The following is a 15,337-nucleotide window of genomic DNA, read 5'->3' on the forward strand; positions in this document are numbered from 1 at the left end:
TCTAATTCATCCCATAGGTGTTCTATGGTGTTGAGGTCAGGACTTTGTGCAGGCCAGTCAAGTTCCTGCACCCCAAACTCACTCATCCGTGTCTTTATGGACCTTGCTTTATTGCAGGTCACGTGATCGCTGTAGCTTACCACAGCGATGCACGGACCTGCCGATGGGCAAGTCCAATTTCAGGGCATGCACATCATGACAGGTGATGACGTTGCCGCCGAGCTTCTGGGTTCCCATAGCAATGGAACGCCATCAGGCAACGATGGCATGCATCACTTCCTCCTCCTTGCCCCGGCCAATTGCAGTGGCAGGTGCATCTGTGACTGACTACAGAAGATACATGCTTACGTGGTCAGTTTACTCTCAGGAGGTGGGGCGCAGGCAAGATCAACCAGGTGAAATGGAACATCAGCAGAGAGACATTTTATAATGACATGATAAATCACATTTCAGCAACTTAAAAAGCCAGCTCAAGGTTTTTTTTTTTTTGGGTTACAAATATTTTTAGGCGGCGGAGTGAGGGGAGCAAGATCTAACATTTTTTGCTACAATTCATTAATTTTCTCAATCTGCTCATACTAGCACGGATTTATGCCAGCCATAGACAGAGCGATTTTCTTTTCTGCAACCAAGGGTTGATGGGGAATCCCTCCCGTGGAGTCATTGTCTTCTCCCGGTGGGGGAGCCATCTCTGCCAGGAGTACACAGTGATTATTGCTAGCAGCTATAACAGCCTCTAGCAAAAATTGCATATGAAATCCGACAGGCTGGTTGTATCCAAGTTGATCGATCAACTTGGGTACATTCAGCCTGCCCATACATGGTTCGAACCTCGGCCAGTCTCTGCTGAACCGGTCGAGATTTACTTTCACATCTCAATTAAATGCACTACATTTCTATCCTAACTTCTCACTAAATCATAAACTAACACTGAATGAAGCAAATATACACTGGTACCTACCATTTCATGAGAAACATAAGCTCTCCACAAGAATCTGTAGCACCAATGATCTTCTCAGGTTCAAGACCCCTTTCAAAACCCCGGGCAATATCATTGCTCTAGGCAAAACAGGAAAAAAAAAATCTTCGCTTTTAAAATACGTCAGCTCACCATAAAAACATTTCATTCATTTCAAAGTGACCGATTATTTCTAACATTTTTCATGTAAACAAATGTAAAATAGTTTTTCACAATTAAAAAAAAAAAAAAACAAAGACATTGAAAATAAATGACAGAAAAATCACCTGACTGCAAAAAGATATTTGACTAACAGCAGAGGTATGCTTTGCTCATGTAGAATCTTGTACTTCCGAATATAGAGTAGCATGTGATGGCACTGGTGCTTGCCGATTAGCTCAGAGCTGCACATGTGGGTGGGAAGAATGTCCGCTGACCAATGTAAGCACTTACTGGACTGACTTGCACAATGCTGCATTTTCTCACTTCCAGCAGCTGAACAGAGTTGGGGGGAATGAAGGAAAGGCAAGTATGTGCAGGCAGGGAGTGAGCCATCTGTCAGGATAACATATGGAAGCTGCCACTGCTGACTTCTTTTTGAAGATGTGTAATCTGGCTCTTCACTACGCTTTCTGATGATGTAGCAATATGAAATGTCTCACCGATCTCCCTGATCAACCTTCCACTTGGCCAATGCTCCCTGCTGCCGTGTAATCACATCTTGACGTTTCGTCGTTCTGACTTCTTCTGAAGGCCATTGATCCGGGGAACTCAGTCAAGTAAATGCCACACCATTGTTTCTAATTTTTACTGACAGTCTACTGACTGGAATGGTACCAGCAGATTGGAGAAAAGCCAATGTAGCACCAATATTTAAAAAGGGCCCAAAATACATTCCTGGGATCCACAGACCAGTTAGCCTAACAAAAAGTAATCTCTTGGAGGGAATGATAAGGGACTATTATACAAGATTTTAGTAATGAGAACGGTATCATTAGCAGTAATCAGCATGGATTCATGAAGAATCGTTCTTGCCAAACCAATCTATTAACCTTCTATGAGGAGGTGAGTTGTCATTTGGATAGACCCGTAGACGTGGTGTATCTGGATTTTGCAAAACCATTTGACAGTCACCATAAACGTTTACTGTACAAAATAAGGTCCGTTGGCATGGACCATAGCAGGAGTACATGGATTGAAAACTGGCTACAAGGGCAAGTTCAGAGGGTGGTGATAAATGGGGAGTACTCGGAATGGTCAGGGGCGGGTAGTGGGGTCCCACAGGGTTCTGGGCTGGAACCAATCCCATTTAATTAGTTCATAAACGACCTGGAGGATGGGGTAAATAGCTCGATCTCTATTTGCGGACGATACTAAGCTAAGCAGGGCAATAACTTCTCTGCAGGATGTGGAAACCTTGCAAGAAGATCTGAACAAATTAATGGGGTGGGCGACTACATGGCAAATGAGGTTTAATGTAGAAAAATGTAAAATGATGCATTTGAGTGGCAAAAATATGAATGCAATCTACACACTAGGGGGAGAACCTCTGGAGGAATCTAGGATGGAAAAGGACCTGGGGGTCCTAGTAGATGATAGGCTCAGCAATGGCATGCAATGCCAAGATGCTGCTAACAAAGCAAACAGAATATTGGCATGCATTAAAAAAAGGGATTAACTCCAGGGATAAAGCGATAATTCTCCCACTCTACAAGACTCTGGTCCGGCAACAACTGGAGTATGCTGTCCAGTTCTGGGCACCAGTCCTCAGGAAGGATGTACTGGAAATGGAGCGAGCACTGAACTTATTCTCTCTGGAGAAGAGACGCTTGAGAGGGGATATGATTTCAATATACAAATACCGTACTGGTGACCCCACAATAGGGATAAAACTTTTTTACGGAAAGGGAGTTTAACAAGACACGTGGCCACTCATTAAAATTTGAAGAAAAAAGGTTTAATCTCAAACTACATAGAGGGGCAAGGATGTGGAATTCCCTTCCACAGGCGGTGGTCTCAGCGGGGGGGGCATTGATAGTTTCAAAAAACTATTAGATAAGCACCTGAACGACCGCAACATACAGGGATATACAAGGTAAACCCTGCATGCCGCCTGCCCTGGATAAGTGCAATGCAATGCCATGGTGCAGGCGGGCCGGCTGCCAACACCATAGCAAGAAGTTACACCGTACTTCCTGGCCCTAGAGCACCATTGGCTGTTATGGTGTTTGTGGTTGAGCCCCCCACACCATGGCAACTCATGACACTGATCCAGGGCAAACTAGGTCTTGTGCTCGTGGCACCCAAACAACTGTGGCAACATCGCTTTAATGTACCATCGCTACCTCATTGCTTTAATGTACCAATCAGCAACACGTCTGGAAATAGGAGAAATTGGTTGGAGTGGAAGGATACTGAAAAGCCAGTGTGTGGCTACAATGTTTTTTTTTTTTTTTTTCTATGGATGAAGTGAGTGGATAGTCTTTAGCAAACCTTGCAGTCCAGGGCTCAGTGTGTGCCAGTTGAGGCTTTTAAGCAGTACTAATTCTCTAGAACAAGTGACAGGGGTAACAGTGAACCAGTTGCGATATCGCTAGCAAGAATGGCAACGGGTGCAGGCATTGGACAATTACTTGGGGAAGCAACCTTTGGCATAGGAATAAAATCTGCAGGTACTGAAAGCAGTTAGCCTTACCTCTCTCCTCTTTTTCGCCTTAATGTCCTCATTCCCAGCTTTTCTTTTAGTGGCTTCTGCCTTGGGTTTGGGCTCTCCCTCTTTGGGTTTCTTGTATTTTTTCATGAATTCAGAAATCAACTCAGGACAATCCAGATTACCCTCTGGCTCCCATGTATTGTGTTCTCTTAAATAGAGTACAAAAATGTTCAATATCTTTATAGTAACTACATTTCAATAAGGTGATATCAATAAAAGATGACTTGTGGGTGGGAACATTTTTGCAATGTACACCAGTCTCCAAATACACCAGTGCCATAATATAAATGTATTTTATATTTATATTTATATATATATATATATATATATATATATATATATATATATATATATATATATATATATATATATATATATATATATATATATATATATATATATATATATATATATATACACACACACACATATCTTTTCATGTGACAACACTGAAGAAATGACACTTTGCTACACAATGTAAAGTAGTGATTGCACAGTTTGTATAACTGTAAATTTGTTGTCCCCTCAAAATAACTCAACACAGCCATTAATGTCTAAACCACTGGCAATAAAAGTGAGTACACCCCTAAGTGAAAATGTCCAAATTGGGCCCAAAGTGTGAATATTTTGTGTGGCGACCATTATTTTCCAGAACTACCTTAACACTCTTGGGCATGGAGTTCACCAGAGCTTCACAGGCTGCCACTGGAGACCTTCTCCACTCCTCCATGACAACATCACGGAGCTGGTGGATGTTAGAGACCTTGCGCTTCTCCACCTTCCATTTGAGGATGCCCCACAGATGCTCAATAGGGTTTAGGTCTGGAGACAAGGCAGTGGTTGTCTTGGAGGTGTGTTTGGAGTCATTATGTTGGCATACTGCCCTGCGGCCAGTCTCCGGAGAGAGGATCATGCTCTGCTTCAGTATGTCACAGTACATGTTGGCATTCATGGTTCCCTCAATGAACTGTAGCTCCCCAGTGCCGGCAGCACTCATGCAGTCCCAGATCATGACACTCCCACCACCATGCTTGACTGTAGGCAAGACACTTGTCTTTGTACTCATCTGGTTCCCGCCACACATGCTTGACACCATCTGAACCAAATAAGTTTATCTTGGTCTCATCAGACCACAGAACATGGTTCCAGTAATCCATGTCCTTAATCTGCTTGTCTTCAAACTGTTTTCGGGCTTTTTTGTGCATCATCTTTACAAGAATCTTCCTTCTGAGACGACAGCCATGCAGACCAATTTGATGCAGTGTGCAGCGTATAGTCTGAGCACTGTCAGGTTCACCCCCCACCCCTTCAACCTCTGCAGCAATGCTGGCAGCACTTATACGTCTATTTCCCAAAGACAACCTCTGGATATCACGCTGAGCACGTGCACTCAACTTCTTTGGTCGACCATGGCGAGGCCTGTTCTGAGCGGAACCTGTCCTGTTAAACTGCTGTATGATCTTGGCCACCGTGCTGCAGCTCAGTTTTAGGGTCTTGGCAATCTTCTTATAGCCTAGGCCATCTTTATGTAGATCAACAATTCTTTTTTTTCAGATCCTCAGAGTTCTTTGCCATGAGGTGCCATGTTGAACTTCCAGTAACTAGTAAGAGAGTGAGAGCGATAACACCAAATTTAACACACCTGCTCTCCATTCACACCTGAGATCTTGTAACACTAACGAGTCACATGACACAGGGGAGGGGGAAATGGCTAATTGGGCCCAATTCTGACATTTTCACTTAGGGGCGTACTCACTTTTGTTGCCAGCGGTTTAGACATTAATGGCTGTGTGTTATTTTAATGGGACAGCAAATGTACACTGTTTTACAAGCTGTACACTCACTACTTTACATTGTAGAAAAGTGTCATTTCTTCAGTGTTCTCACATGAAAAGATAGAATAAAATATTTACAAAAATGTGAGGGGTGTACTCACTTTTTTCAGATACTGTATACATAAAAAGCATTTTACCTTTGAGAACATTTAAAGTGTATGTATTTGTCAGATACTGTATATATAAAAAGCATTTTACCTTGGAGAACATTTAAAGTGTATGTAAACCCCAAAAATTAACTTCTTTTCTATGCTTCCTTTTGGCCTGTTTAATGCCCCAATATGAGAAAATGCATCCAGTTGTACACATGCAGAAAAATACATTTTCCAAGCCAAGCTGGCCAGGGACACAGAGAGGATGAGCTGGAAGTGACGTCAAGCACGTCGCTTTCCAGGTCAGCAACAAGATGGTTGGTGAGCGGACGTGCATCTGCTCTTCTCCCTCCCCTCTATCCAGCAGCACCCGCTATGCCAGTCCGAGGAACGCCATTACCGAGGGTGCATGGGAGCAATGCAGTCATCCAAATGCTTCAATCTGATGGGCAGGAGTCTGCTTGATTTACACAACATAAAGGCTAATCATTCTGTAGTCCAAGATGAGAACTAGGAGGGCTCTTTGAGATAACACTGGAAATATGGACACAGGAATTTCTGACAAGGTAGACCCTTTTACTGCAGTGTGATCTGCATTGCATTATATTACATTTAGCAGAGCGCAGGGAAGACATCCAGGGTCTTAGACCCTGGATGTCTCAAAGAGAACCTGTTACCATAAAAAAAAAAAAGTAAAAGAAAAGCATTAAAACGTCAATTGTGACACACATTACATATTGCCGCGCACGCTGGACAGCAATATTTCTAGCACCAGATCTCCTCCTTAACACTAAACTGATGACCTATAGGGAGCTTTTTGAAGCGTCGCCTATGGAAAATACAGGTTATTGAAGTTTGTCGCCATTTCACAGGTGCACACAAAATTTAAGGTTTGACATGTTAGGTATCTATTTGGTGAAACCTCATCTTTTATATTTTACCAAAACATTGTGTAATTTATTAGTTGTGTTCCCTAAAACTAACTTTAGTGTATTTTTTCCTGTTATTTTGCATTTACTAGACCTTTGTGGTAATATCGCGCGACATAAAAAATTTGAACTACCACTATTTTATTCTCTATGGCGTCTGCTTTCAAAAACGATATCATGTTTCGGGGAGTTTTATGTAATCTTTAGGGCAAAAAATATTTTTTAAGCACGTGTGCAAAAAAAAAAAAAAAAAAAAAAAAAAAACGCAAATACTGCTTTGGCAGCGAAAGGGTTGAAGGGATAAAACATGGGAAAATGTGCATTTATTGCAGAGAAGTACTGTATGTTTTGTTTTTTGGCCTTCACATACACTTTAAATGTGTAAGAAATGTAGCCAAAATGTTGTAGGGGTTTGGATTCACAGGCAATATTTACGGCCATCTCGTTGGTGACCAGTGCCACCGGGAAAAGGACACAGAAGTAAATGTTGCCAATAGAAACACAAATACCTATCATGTTTTTAGACCTCATGCACACTGGGCGTTAAAATAATGGCTCTTTGGGAGCTATTTATTTTTCTGGCCTCAAATGCCCCTCAATGTTAGCCTGTATGTCCACGCACACATAGGTGTTTACAGGGGAAAAAACAAAACACTGTCAGCGCGTTCAGGAGCAGCAGCGTTTTGTCAATAAAAACGCTTGACACACCTAAATGCGCGAAAGCATGTCTAAGCATGCATTAACACTAGGCGCATTTAGCACCTGAGTTTTGGGAAGTAAAGGGAAATCTCTGCAATAGAACACAGCTGGTGAAAAAAATCTGACAGGGGTTATAACCCTCCCTTACTCTATCAGAAAAAAAAAAGAAAAAAAAAAGTTTTGCCTATAGTTCTATTTTAATTTGTTTCAATGGCCAGAGTAAATTATTATTCTGTCCAATGAAATGAACGCCTAAGTGCTTGACCCATCTAAACATTTCTGACGCTGCTTTTCTTCTTCTAGGAAAAAGGTGCTCAGGAGAGCTGGGCAAACCCAATGTGCATGAAGCTTTATCCTAGGTTATCTTTAGGGCTCATTCACACAGGACCTGAGGGTTGTGCACAACAGAATTCAGGGTATTTCTGCTCCTGGCATTTGTGTACAACTGCAAACTGTCTGGTTCCATAGCCACTTATCTGTTCCTGTAGGCATGTAACCGATCTGATGTACATACAGCTGCATTATCTGTCAGATGATCATTGATCTGTACAGGCTGCAGTCCATGGCTGTGTGCAAATAGTTGGTGCAGAAACATGCTGAATTGTGAAAAGTGTACAGCCCTGTGTACCTCTGTGACTGAACCGTTCACTTATAAGTTCAACTTTAATTTAAACAGCTTGTATGCTTAGTTAATGGGTTCATTATGCTGGCAATTTAATTCCTTTATAAATAACTGGCTATAGTTTACTTTTGTTCTATTATTTACACAATACAGCTTGGAAGTTTACATTGTGGATTGACTGCTTTGTCACGTTTCCAGTTTTGACCATTATTCCAAAATATCCAAATCTAGTGACATGACTAGTTAAAGAGGAACTGCCGTCTGCTCACATAATTTGTAATAAAAACATCTTTGCCATTTTGAAGCTTCCCTCCAACCACTTTGCATATTATTTTATATATACTGTGATTCTATACATGCCAAATATGCTGCAGAAATCTCCCTCAACTGAGTCTGGCTGCAACCATTTTAACTGTGGGCAGCTTAAGCTGCTGCCTGTTCACTTCCTGGATTCACACAGAGGCACACCTCCAGCTCTGCAGCTCTCATTGGCCCTCTTATGACTCATCCCCCTCCCTTCTTGGCAAACTCACTAGAATTAGAGAGCTGTGCATGATGTCAAAAGCCTAGGCTAATGTGTATAAGGTATTTACTGGCACAAAAAAAAAAAAATGTTTACTATCCAAAGATAAAACAACAAGGGCAGAAGATTTAATAGATGGAAAGATGAAAACATTACTGAAGATCCACTTTAAATCTGCAATAACTGTAGTTTACAGGAAAATACCATAAAAATGCATTTCAATTAAATATATAGCATACTATTACAGTGCCTTGAAGTATTCACACCCTTTGAAATTTGCCACATTTTCTCATGTTACAACTAAAAACGGAAATTTATTTTATTGTGATTGTTTTGTGGCAGACCAACACAAAGTGGCACATAATTGTGAAGTGAAAGGAAAATAATAAATGGTTTTCAATTTTTTTACAAACAAATATCTAATAAGTGTGGCGTGCATTTGTATTCAGCCCCCGAGTCAATACTTTGTAGAACCACTTTTCGCTGCAATTACAGCTGCAAGTCTTTTTGGGTATGTCTCTACCAGCTTTGCACATTTAGAGAGTGAAATTTTTGCCCTTTCTTCTTTGCAAAATACCTCAGGCTCTGTCAGATTGGATAGAAAGCGTCTGAACAGCTATTTTCAAGTCTTGCCACAGATTCGTAATTGGATTTAGGTCTGGACTTTGACTGGGCTATTCTAACACACAAATATGCTTTGATTTAAACCAGGGGTCTCCAAGCTTTCTAAACAAAAAGGGCCAGCTTATTGTCCTTCAGACTTTAGAGGGGCCACACTGTGGCCAGCTGGAGTGGAAATTTTCCTGGCATCAGTGGAAATAAACATTGCCACATTTGGTACTAGAGGTAAATATAATACCCTATTGTTGGTATCATTGGGTGTAATAGTTCCCCATTGCTGGTGTCAGTGGGAGAAATGGTGCCCCACGGTTGATGTTAGTTGGCAAAATAATGTCTTGTATCAGAGGGAGGAATAGTGCCCCAAGGGCTGGAAAAAAGCAAGCAAGGAGCCAAATCTGGACCCTGGGCCGCAGTTTGGAGACAACGGATTTAAATGATACCATTACAGCTCTGGCTGTATGCTTTGTGTCGTTGTACTGCTGGAAGATGAACCTCTGCCCCAATCTCAAGTCTTTTGCAGACTCCAACAAGTTTTCTTCTAAGCTTGCCCTGTATTTGGCTCCATCCATCCACCCTATCCCTGCTAAAGAAAAGCATCCCAACAACGTGATGCTGCCACTGTGGGGATGGTGTGTTCAGGGTGATGTGCAGTGTTAGTTTTCCACCACACATAGCGTTTTGCTTTTAAGCCAAAAAGTTCAATGTTGGTCACATCTGACCAGAGCACCTTCTTCCACATGTTTGCTGTGTCCCCCACATGGCTTCTTGCAAACGGGACTTCTTATGGCTTTCTTCTTGCCATCCTACCATAAAGGCGAGATTTGTGGCGTGCATGACTAATAGTTGTCCTGTGGACAGATTGTCCCACCTGAGCTGTGGATCTCTGCAGCTCCTCCAGAGTTAACTATGGGCCTCTTGGCTGCTTCTCCGATTAATGCTTTCATTCCCCGGTCTGTCAGTTTAGGTGGATAGCCATGTCTTGGTAGGTTTGCAGTTGTGCCATACTCTTTCCATTTTCGGATGATGTATTGAACAGTGCTCCGCGAGATGTTCAAAGCTTGGAATATTTTTTATAACCTAACCCTGCTTTAAACTTCTCCACAACTTTATCCTTGACCTGTCTGGTGTGTTCCTTGGCCTTCATGGCGCTGTTTGTTCACTAAGGTTCTCTAACAAACCACTGAGGGCTTCGCAGAACAGCTGTATTCATACCGAGATTAAATTACACACAGGTGGACTCCATTTACTAATTAGGTGACTTCTGAAAGCAATTGGTTACACTAGATTTTAGTTAGGGGTATCAGAGTAAAGGGGGCTGAATACAAATGCACCCCACACTTTTCAGATATTTACTTGTAAAAAAATTTTGAAAACCATTTATTATTTTCCTTCAGATTCAAAAATGTGTTGCTCTATCACCTAAAATCCCAATTAAATACATGTTTTTGGTTGCAACATGACAAAATGTAGAAAATTTCAAGGGGTTTGAAAACACTTTTTCAAGATACTGTACATATGAAAACAAGGCAAGTAGAAAAGGTCAGTATTACCAATCTTGTATTTCAAATTACATTAAAAGGGCCTTCTGCAGATAATACTGATCTGATCAAGCTTACTTACTCAGAAAAGCCCTTCCATTTAAGTAGGTATTCCACTTGCCCTTTCATCATTCTGCGATCAAGAACTTTCTCTACCACATATTCTTCTTCCTCTGAGGAAGAGGATTCATCAGATGCCTTCTTGGTCTTTTTTCCCATCGCAGTGCCTCTATTCGGCCTCACCCCTGTAAAAAATAAAATCACACCAATGAAAAAAAGACTAAACTGACTTCTTACATGGAAAGGTATGAATGGTATAATACGGTTATACTTTTATAAGTTGCAGGAAGAAAAATATCAAAAGGAAACCTTTTACAATACCAAAGAATAAAAGCTTTAATAGACTGTTATCTAAACTAAGAACAGCCATACACAGTTAGAATCTCAGTCAGTTACTGCTGAACCGACAGATTTGAACAATCAATGGGCAGGCAGAATGTACCAAATGGATTGATCAACTTGGATACAACCAGCCTGCCAGATTTTCTAGTGATTAGCGCTAGCGCCTTCTATAGCCGCTAGCAATAATCACTGTCTTCTAGACCAGACCGTTTCACAACTCCAGTCCTCAAGGAGCCCCAACAGGTCATGTTTTCAGTATTTCCCTCAGCTGAAATGGCTGTGGTAATTACTAAGGCAGCGAAACTGATTAAATCACCTGTGCAAAATAATGGGAAGCCTGAAAACATGACATGTTGGGAAGCCTTGAGGCTGGAGTTGAGAAACACATCATTCTAGACAATGGCACGGGAGGAGGGACTCCCACATCAACACCATCTGTGTTGATGGGGGAATCGAGCAAATTTCTTTCCCGCAACAACGGGGATGGGCGGCCTAAGAGCTATTAATTAGCTACAGTGAGGCAAGGTCTTAAATGGAAAAAGATAACCCCCTTACTCCTCAAGTATTTTTTGTCACGTGAACATAGAACTGCCTAAACATTTGAAAATATACAAAGGTTGAGCCTGCCCTAAGAAATTTTAAAGGTCTGGCAACCATGGTTGGATTGTTTTGTGATCTCTTGATATACTGTAATTATCTGCTACCATCAATACATGTTTATTAGTGTCTGTATACTAACCCAAGGATACAGGTTGGGCCATGCCCAGAGGGGACAGCTAAGCATGTATGCATGGTGCAGGTTTGTGTGTCACCCGTTATCTAGATTTTATTGTTGGCTCTGCATAGCCATTTTTTTGTTAATTTTCTAGTCAATTAGTGCTTTGTTGTGCAAAAAAACTGCAAGTTGAAATCAAAATGTAAAAAAAACTAATTTTGCTTGGGTGAACAGAAGTCAAATGCAAACTTCTACGTAAAAGCATTGATTTATAAATGTCCATCAGTGCCAATGTTTGTGCGAGAGAAAATTTCTGAATTTTAGTCAGAAAATTAAGTCTTGCTAGATCACATCAGGCTGGCCTCTTTTTCAGGTATATCTATTTAAAACATTAAAAGTAAATGTCTACACCGTTGAAAATCCAGTAATACAGGGTCTCACCCTGCTCTGCACATGCTCAGCTGCTCCGTATTTTTAGGCACTGCTGAGTTTGTAGAGGCCTGATGGCCTTAAAGCAGAATTAAAACCTCCTATCCTTTACAGCCAAGGAAGCTGCTTCTGTTTGATCTTTTTTTTGTATCTTCTGTCTAATCTACAACTGACATGTGATCAGTTATGACACCAGCCATTTGATGGTTTGACAGTTTGGTCGAGGACACAGTGACAGTTTAACAACCCCCACATTCCATAAATGTAACAGTTTTTTTTTAATTGATGGGTTTAGTTCCGCTTTATGATTTACAGCTGGGGCCCTGAGCTTCAGCAAAATGGCAGACTCCATCAAGAAGAAACAGGAGCTATTCTGGAGACAATTTACAGAACATAATTTTGGTAGCATAATTATTAATATGGACTGTGTGTTCCGTGCTAAAGAACATTATTTTTTACCAAGTTGTTATGGGTAAAGTTCCGATTAAAAGCCGTAGTAAACTGCATAAAAGAGAAAAAAAAGGCACTAGTCAGTTTAGGTGATAATGTGCTAGTATGCATCAAATACTAGCACATTATGACAGACTTACCTGAAAAAGAAGCCCTCCAGCGGCGCACTGTCACCGCTGAAGGCGCTTCCATCTTCACCCGTTCTTCCTTCCAGGTTCGCAGGCTTCGGCTATATGAATGGCCGAGTCAGTGATGACGTCACTCACATGTATGGGAGTCACTATTTACAGCACAAGTATGCCATTCCTTCAGCGTGTATGCGCTGTAACGTCACCGGCTGCATCTAAAGTAAACATAGATATTCACTGTACCTATAGTTAAGCCTTATTATAGGCTTACCTATAAGTAAAAATCATACAAGGGAGTTTACTCCCATTTTAATTTTCAAAGACCAACTACAGCTTAATGCCTTTAAAAAAATGACTTGTTCAGTACACATTTAAAAATACAGCTCTCTTAAATGATCTGCATTCTGTTGTATTTTGTGTGTTCACTGTTTCCACCATGTTTTCCTTATTTAGTCATCAATTTTGATACTTGACTACCTGTAACATTATCACGCACAACTTTTTGTTAAATAAAGGAATTAAAAAAATAATTAAATTGAGTTCTCACAGAAACACACCCTATATTAGATTGTAAGCTCTTCTGAGCTCTTCTAATTGTATTGTAACTGTATTGTCTCCTTTTATATTGTAAAGCTCTGCGTAAACTGTTGGCGCTATATAAATCCTGTATAATAATAATCTTTGACACCTTTCTCCACAGGCTGGCCATACTTCAACCAAAAAAAAAAAAAAAAAAAAAAGGATCAGATTCCCCATCCACACATTCGATGTGGGGCAATTGTTCCCCCTGTGCTATTGTATTCTGATGGCGGGAGGGAAATGATCATTCAGGAAAAAAACGACCGGCTGGCTGTACACAAGTCAATCAATAGATTGACCTGTGAGCAACCAGCCTGTCCATACATGGATTGAAATTTGGCTGGTTCAGCAGGGACCATTTCGATCCATGTATGGCCACCCTCAGACTAAAGTCTAGTACACACTAAGGTTCTTTTTTTCGCTCAACCCAGCGGGCTGAACGTAAAAAAAACCCTGACTCGTTTAGGAGGAGCCACTGTACTAATGATCCAATGTTAGTACAGTGATTTCCCCGCTGAGCTTTTGTGTTCTGACAGCGATTGGCTGAGAGCACTGAACGGATGCTAGTTGGCAGACATTTTTCAGTCATGCCCTTTCGACAGAAGCCAGCCGTTGTACACACAGGCCGAATGTTGGGCAGTTTCTACTGTCGGTCTGTGTGTACTAGGCTTTACACCTCTGTGATCCAGTCCCAGTCCAGTTGGAATAACCCCCCCCCTCCCCCCAAAGGGGGTACATCAAAGAGCATGCTGCTGGGAACGTGCGAAAGCCATGTGGTTGTTGTACTCTGAAGAGGGTGGTGGATTTCCAAGAAAATCTGGACATGGGCTTTAAATGTTATAAGATTTCCTGCTGCAATGAAAGGATACTTTTTTACATTCAAAATAGTTATTTCATAAATCGGGAAAAGAAAAGGACTACCTATGTTTCTCAGTGTGTTTTATCCTAACCAGCGTTCTCCTTTAGCTGACCACACACAATCATAAGCAGTCATCTTACATCCACATATGATCCCATCACTAACAATCCCCCTGCTGTTCTGAGCTCCTCTGTGCTGCATTATGCAGACAGCTGTCTGGTGCTGAACTGATACAGGCAGAAGTCATGCTGCAGTTCCTTTATCCATGTGTAGTCATCAACAAAGATTTGTATCGGTAACCTGGGCTAGGTTTTATTATACTATAACCTGATTTATTGTACTACAAATTCTGAGGTTTAGCAATACATGTGTACACAATAGAAATCATCTACACAATTTTGTGTTTTATAGATTATATTTTATAAGTGAAAGAACTGACGTCAGTAAAAACATATAAGCAATGTGAAATAGATATAAATGATCGCTTGAAAGACTGAATTTTATTATTTTAATATCCCTATTATAACCCAGCACATCTTCAAAGTTAAACCACAGCGAAGTGAAGACTCATTTCTCATTGTTAGCTATTTAACGGCACATTTCTCCGCAAAAGGGTTAAATCTGTGTTACCTCCATCTGGCTAGAAAGGAGCATAGAAAATGGATAGGAGAAAGGGAGGCTGGCTCCCCTCCCCCACAGACAGCGGGGGAGGGGTGGGAGAGGAAATCAGATACAGCCTCTGTTGAGCACAGAAGAGCTACAGATCTGTAGTCTGGTTCTACATTCACATGTGTACATTAAAGTTGGCATTTTGGTTGCTGCGGTTCTGTCTTGTTTTGCTTTAAATCTCAGAATGCACATAGGTGTTGCAACAAGCATGATGGATGCAAAACAAAACAAAAAAAAATGCTAATTTCCGCAGCTATCATTGTGCTTCTGGGACCCGCTACAATCTATTTACTCATTACAATTTAATACATGCAGGATACAGGTTTATATCATGTTGATATTTTGGTAGATGACCAAAAAAAAAAAAAAAAAAAATGAAGACATTTATGAAGGTAGCAGACTACATTCTGTGAATTTTGAAAATTGAGGAAAAAAATTGCCAGCAAAACCAGTTGGGATTGATTTAATAGCACTAGATAAATGGCAATTATTTGTGAAAATATACTGATCCTCATTGGTTGCTATGGATGCTGGACTTGGTTCACCAAATACATTGGTGTAATAGTGCCTGCACTG

General features: G+C 41.0%; 1 protein-coding gene across 4 annotated transcripts in view; it reads right to left on the reverse strand.

The window, feature by feature from the left end:
- Positions 1 to 15,337, reverse strand: part of CBX5 (chromobox 5) — a 45,226-nt gene that overhangs the window by 3,448 nt on the left and 26,441 nt on the right. For 3 of the 4 annotated variants that reach the window (XM_073613627.1, XM_073613626.1, XM_073613628.1), the window contains 3 exons: positions 10,613 to 10,775; positions 3,654 to 3,819; positions 962 to 1,059 (listed from right to left, as the gene is read on the reverse strand). In XM_073613627.1, coding sequence (XP_073469728.1) covers positions 962 to 1,059; positions 3,654 to 3,819; positions 10,613 to 10,775 — 427 coding nt within the window. Of the gene's footprint in view, positions 1 to 961; positions 1,060 to 3,653; positions 3,820 to 10,612; positions 10,776 to 12,666; positions 12,870 to 15,337 lie in introns of all 4 variants that reach the window. The other variant, XM_073613625.1, reaches the window with a different exon arrangement.

The sequence above is a fragment of the Aquarana catesbeiana genome, linkage group LG02 (genome assembly GCF_042186555.1).
Source record: "Aquarana catesbeiana isolate 2022-GZ linkage group LG02, ASM4218655v1, whole genome shotgun sequence".
Taxonomy (NCBI): Eukaryota; Metazoa; Chordata; class Amphibia; order Anura; family Ranidae; genus Aquarana; species Aquarana catesbeiana.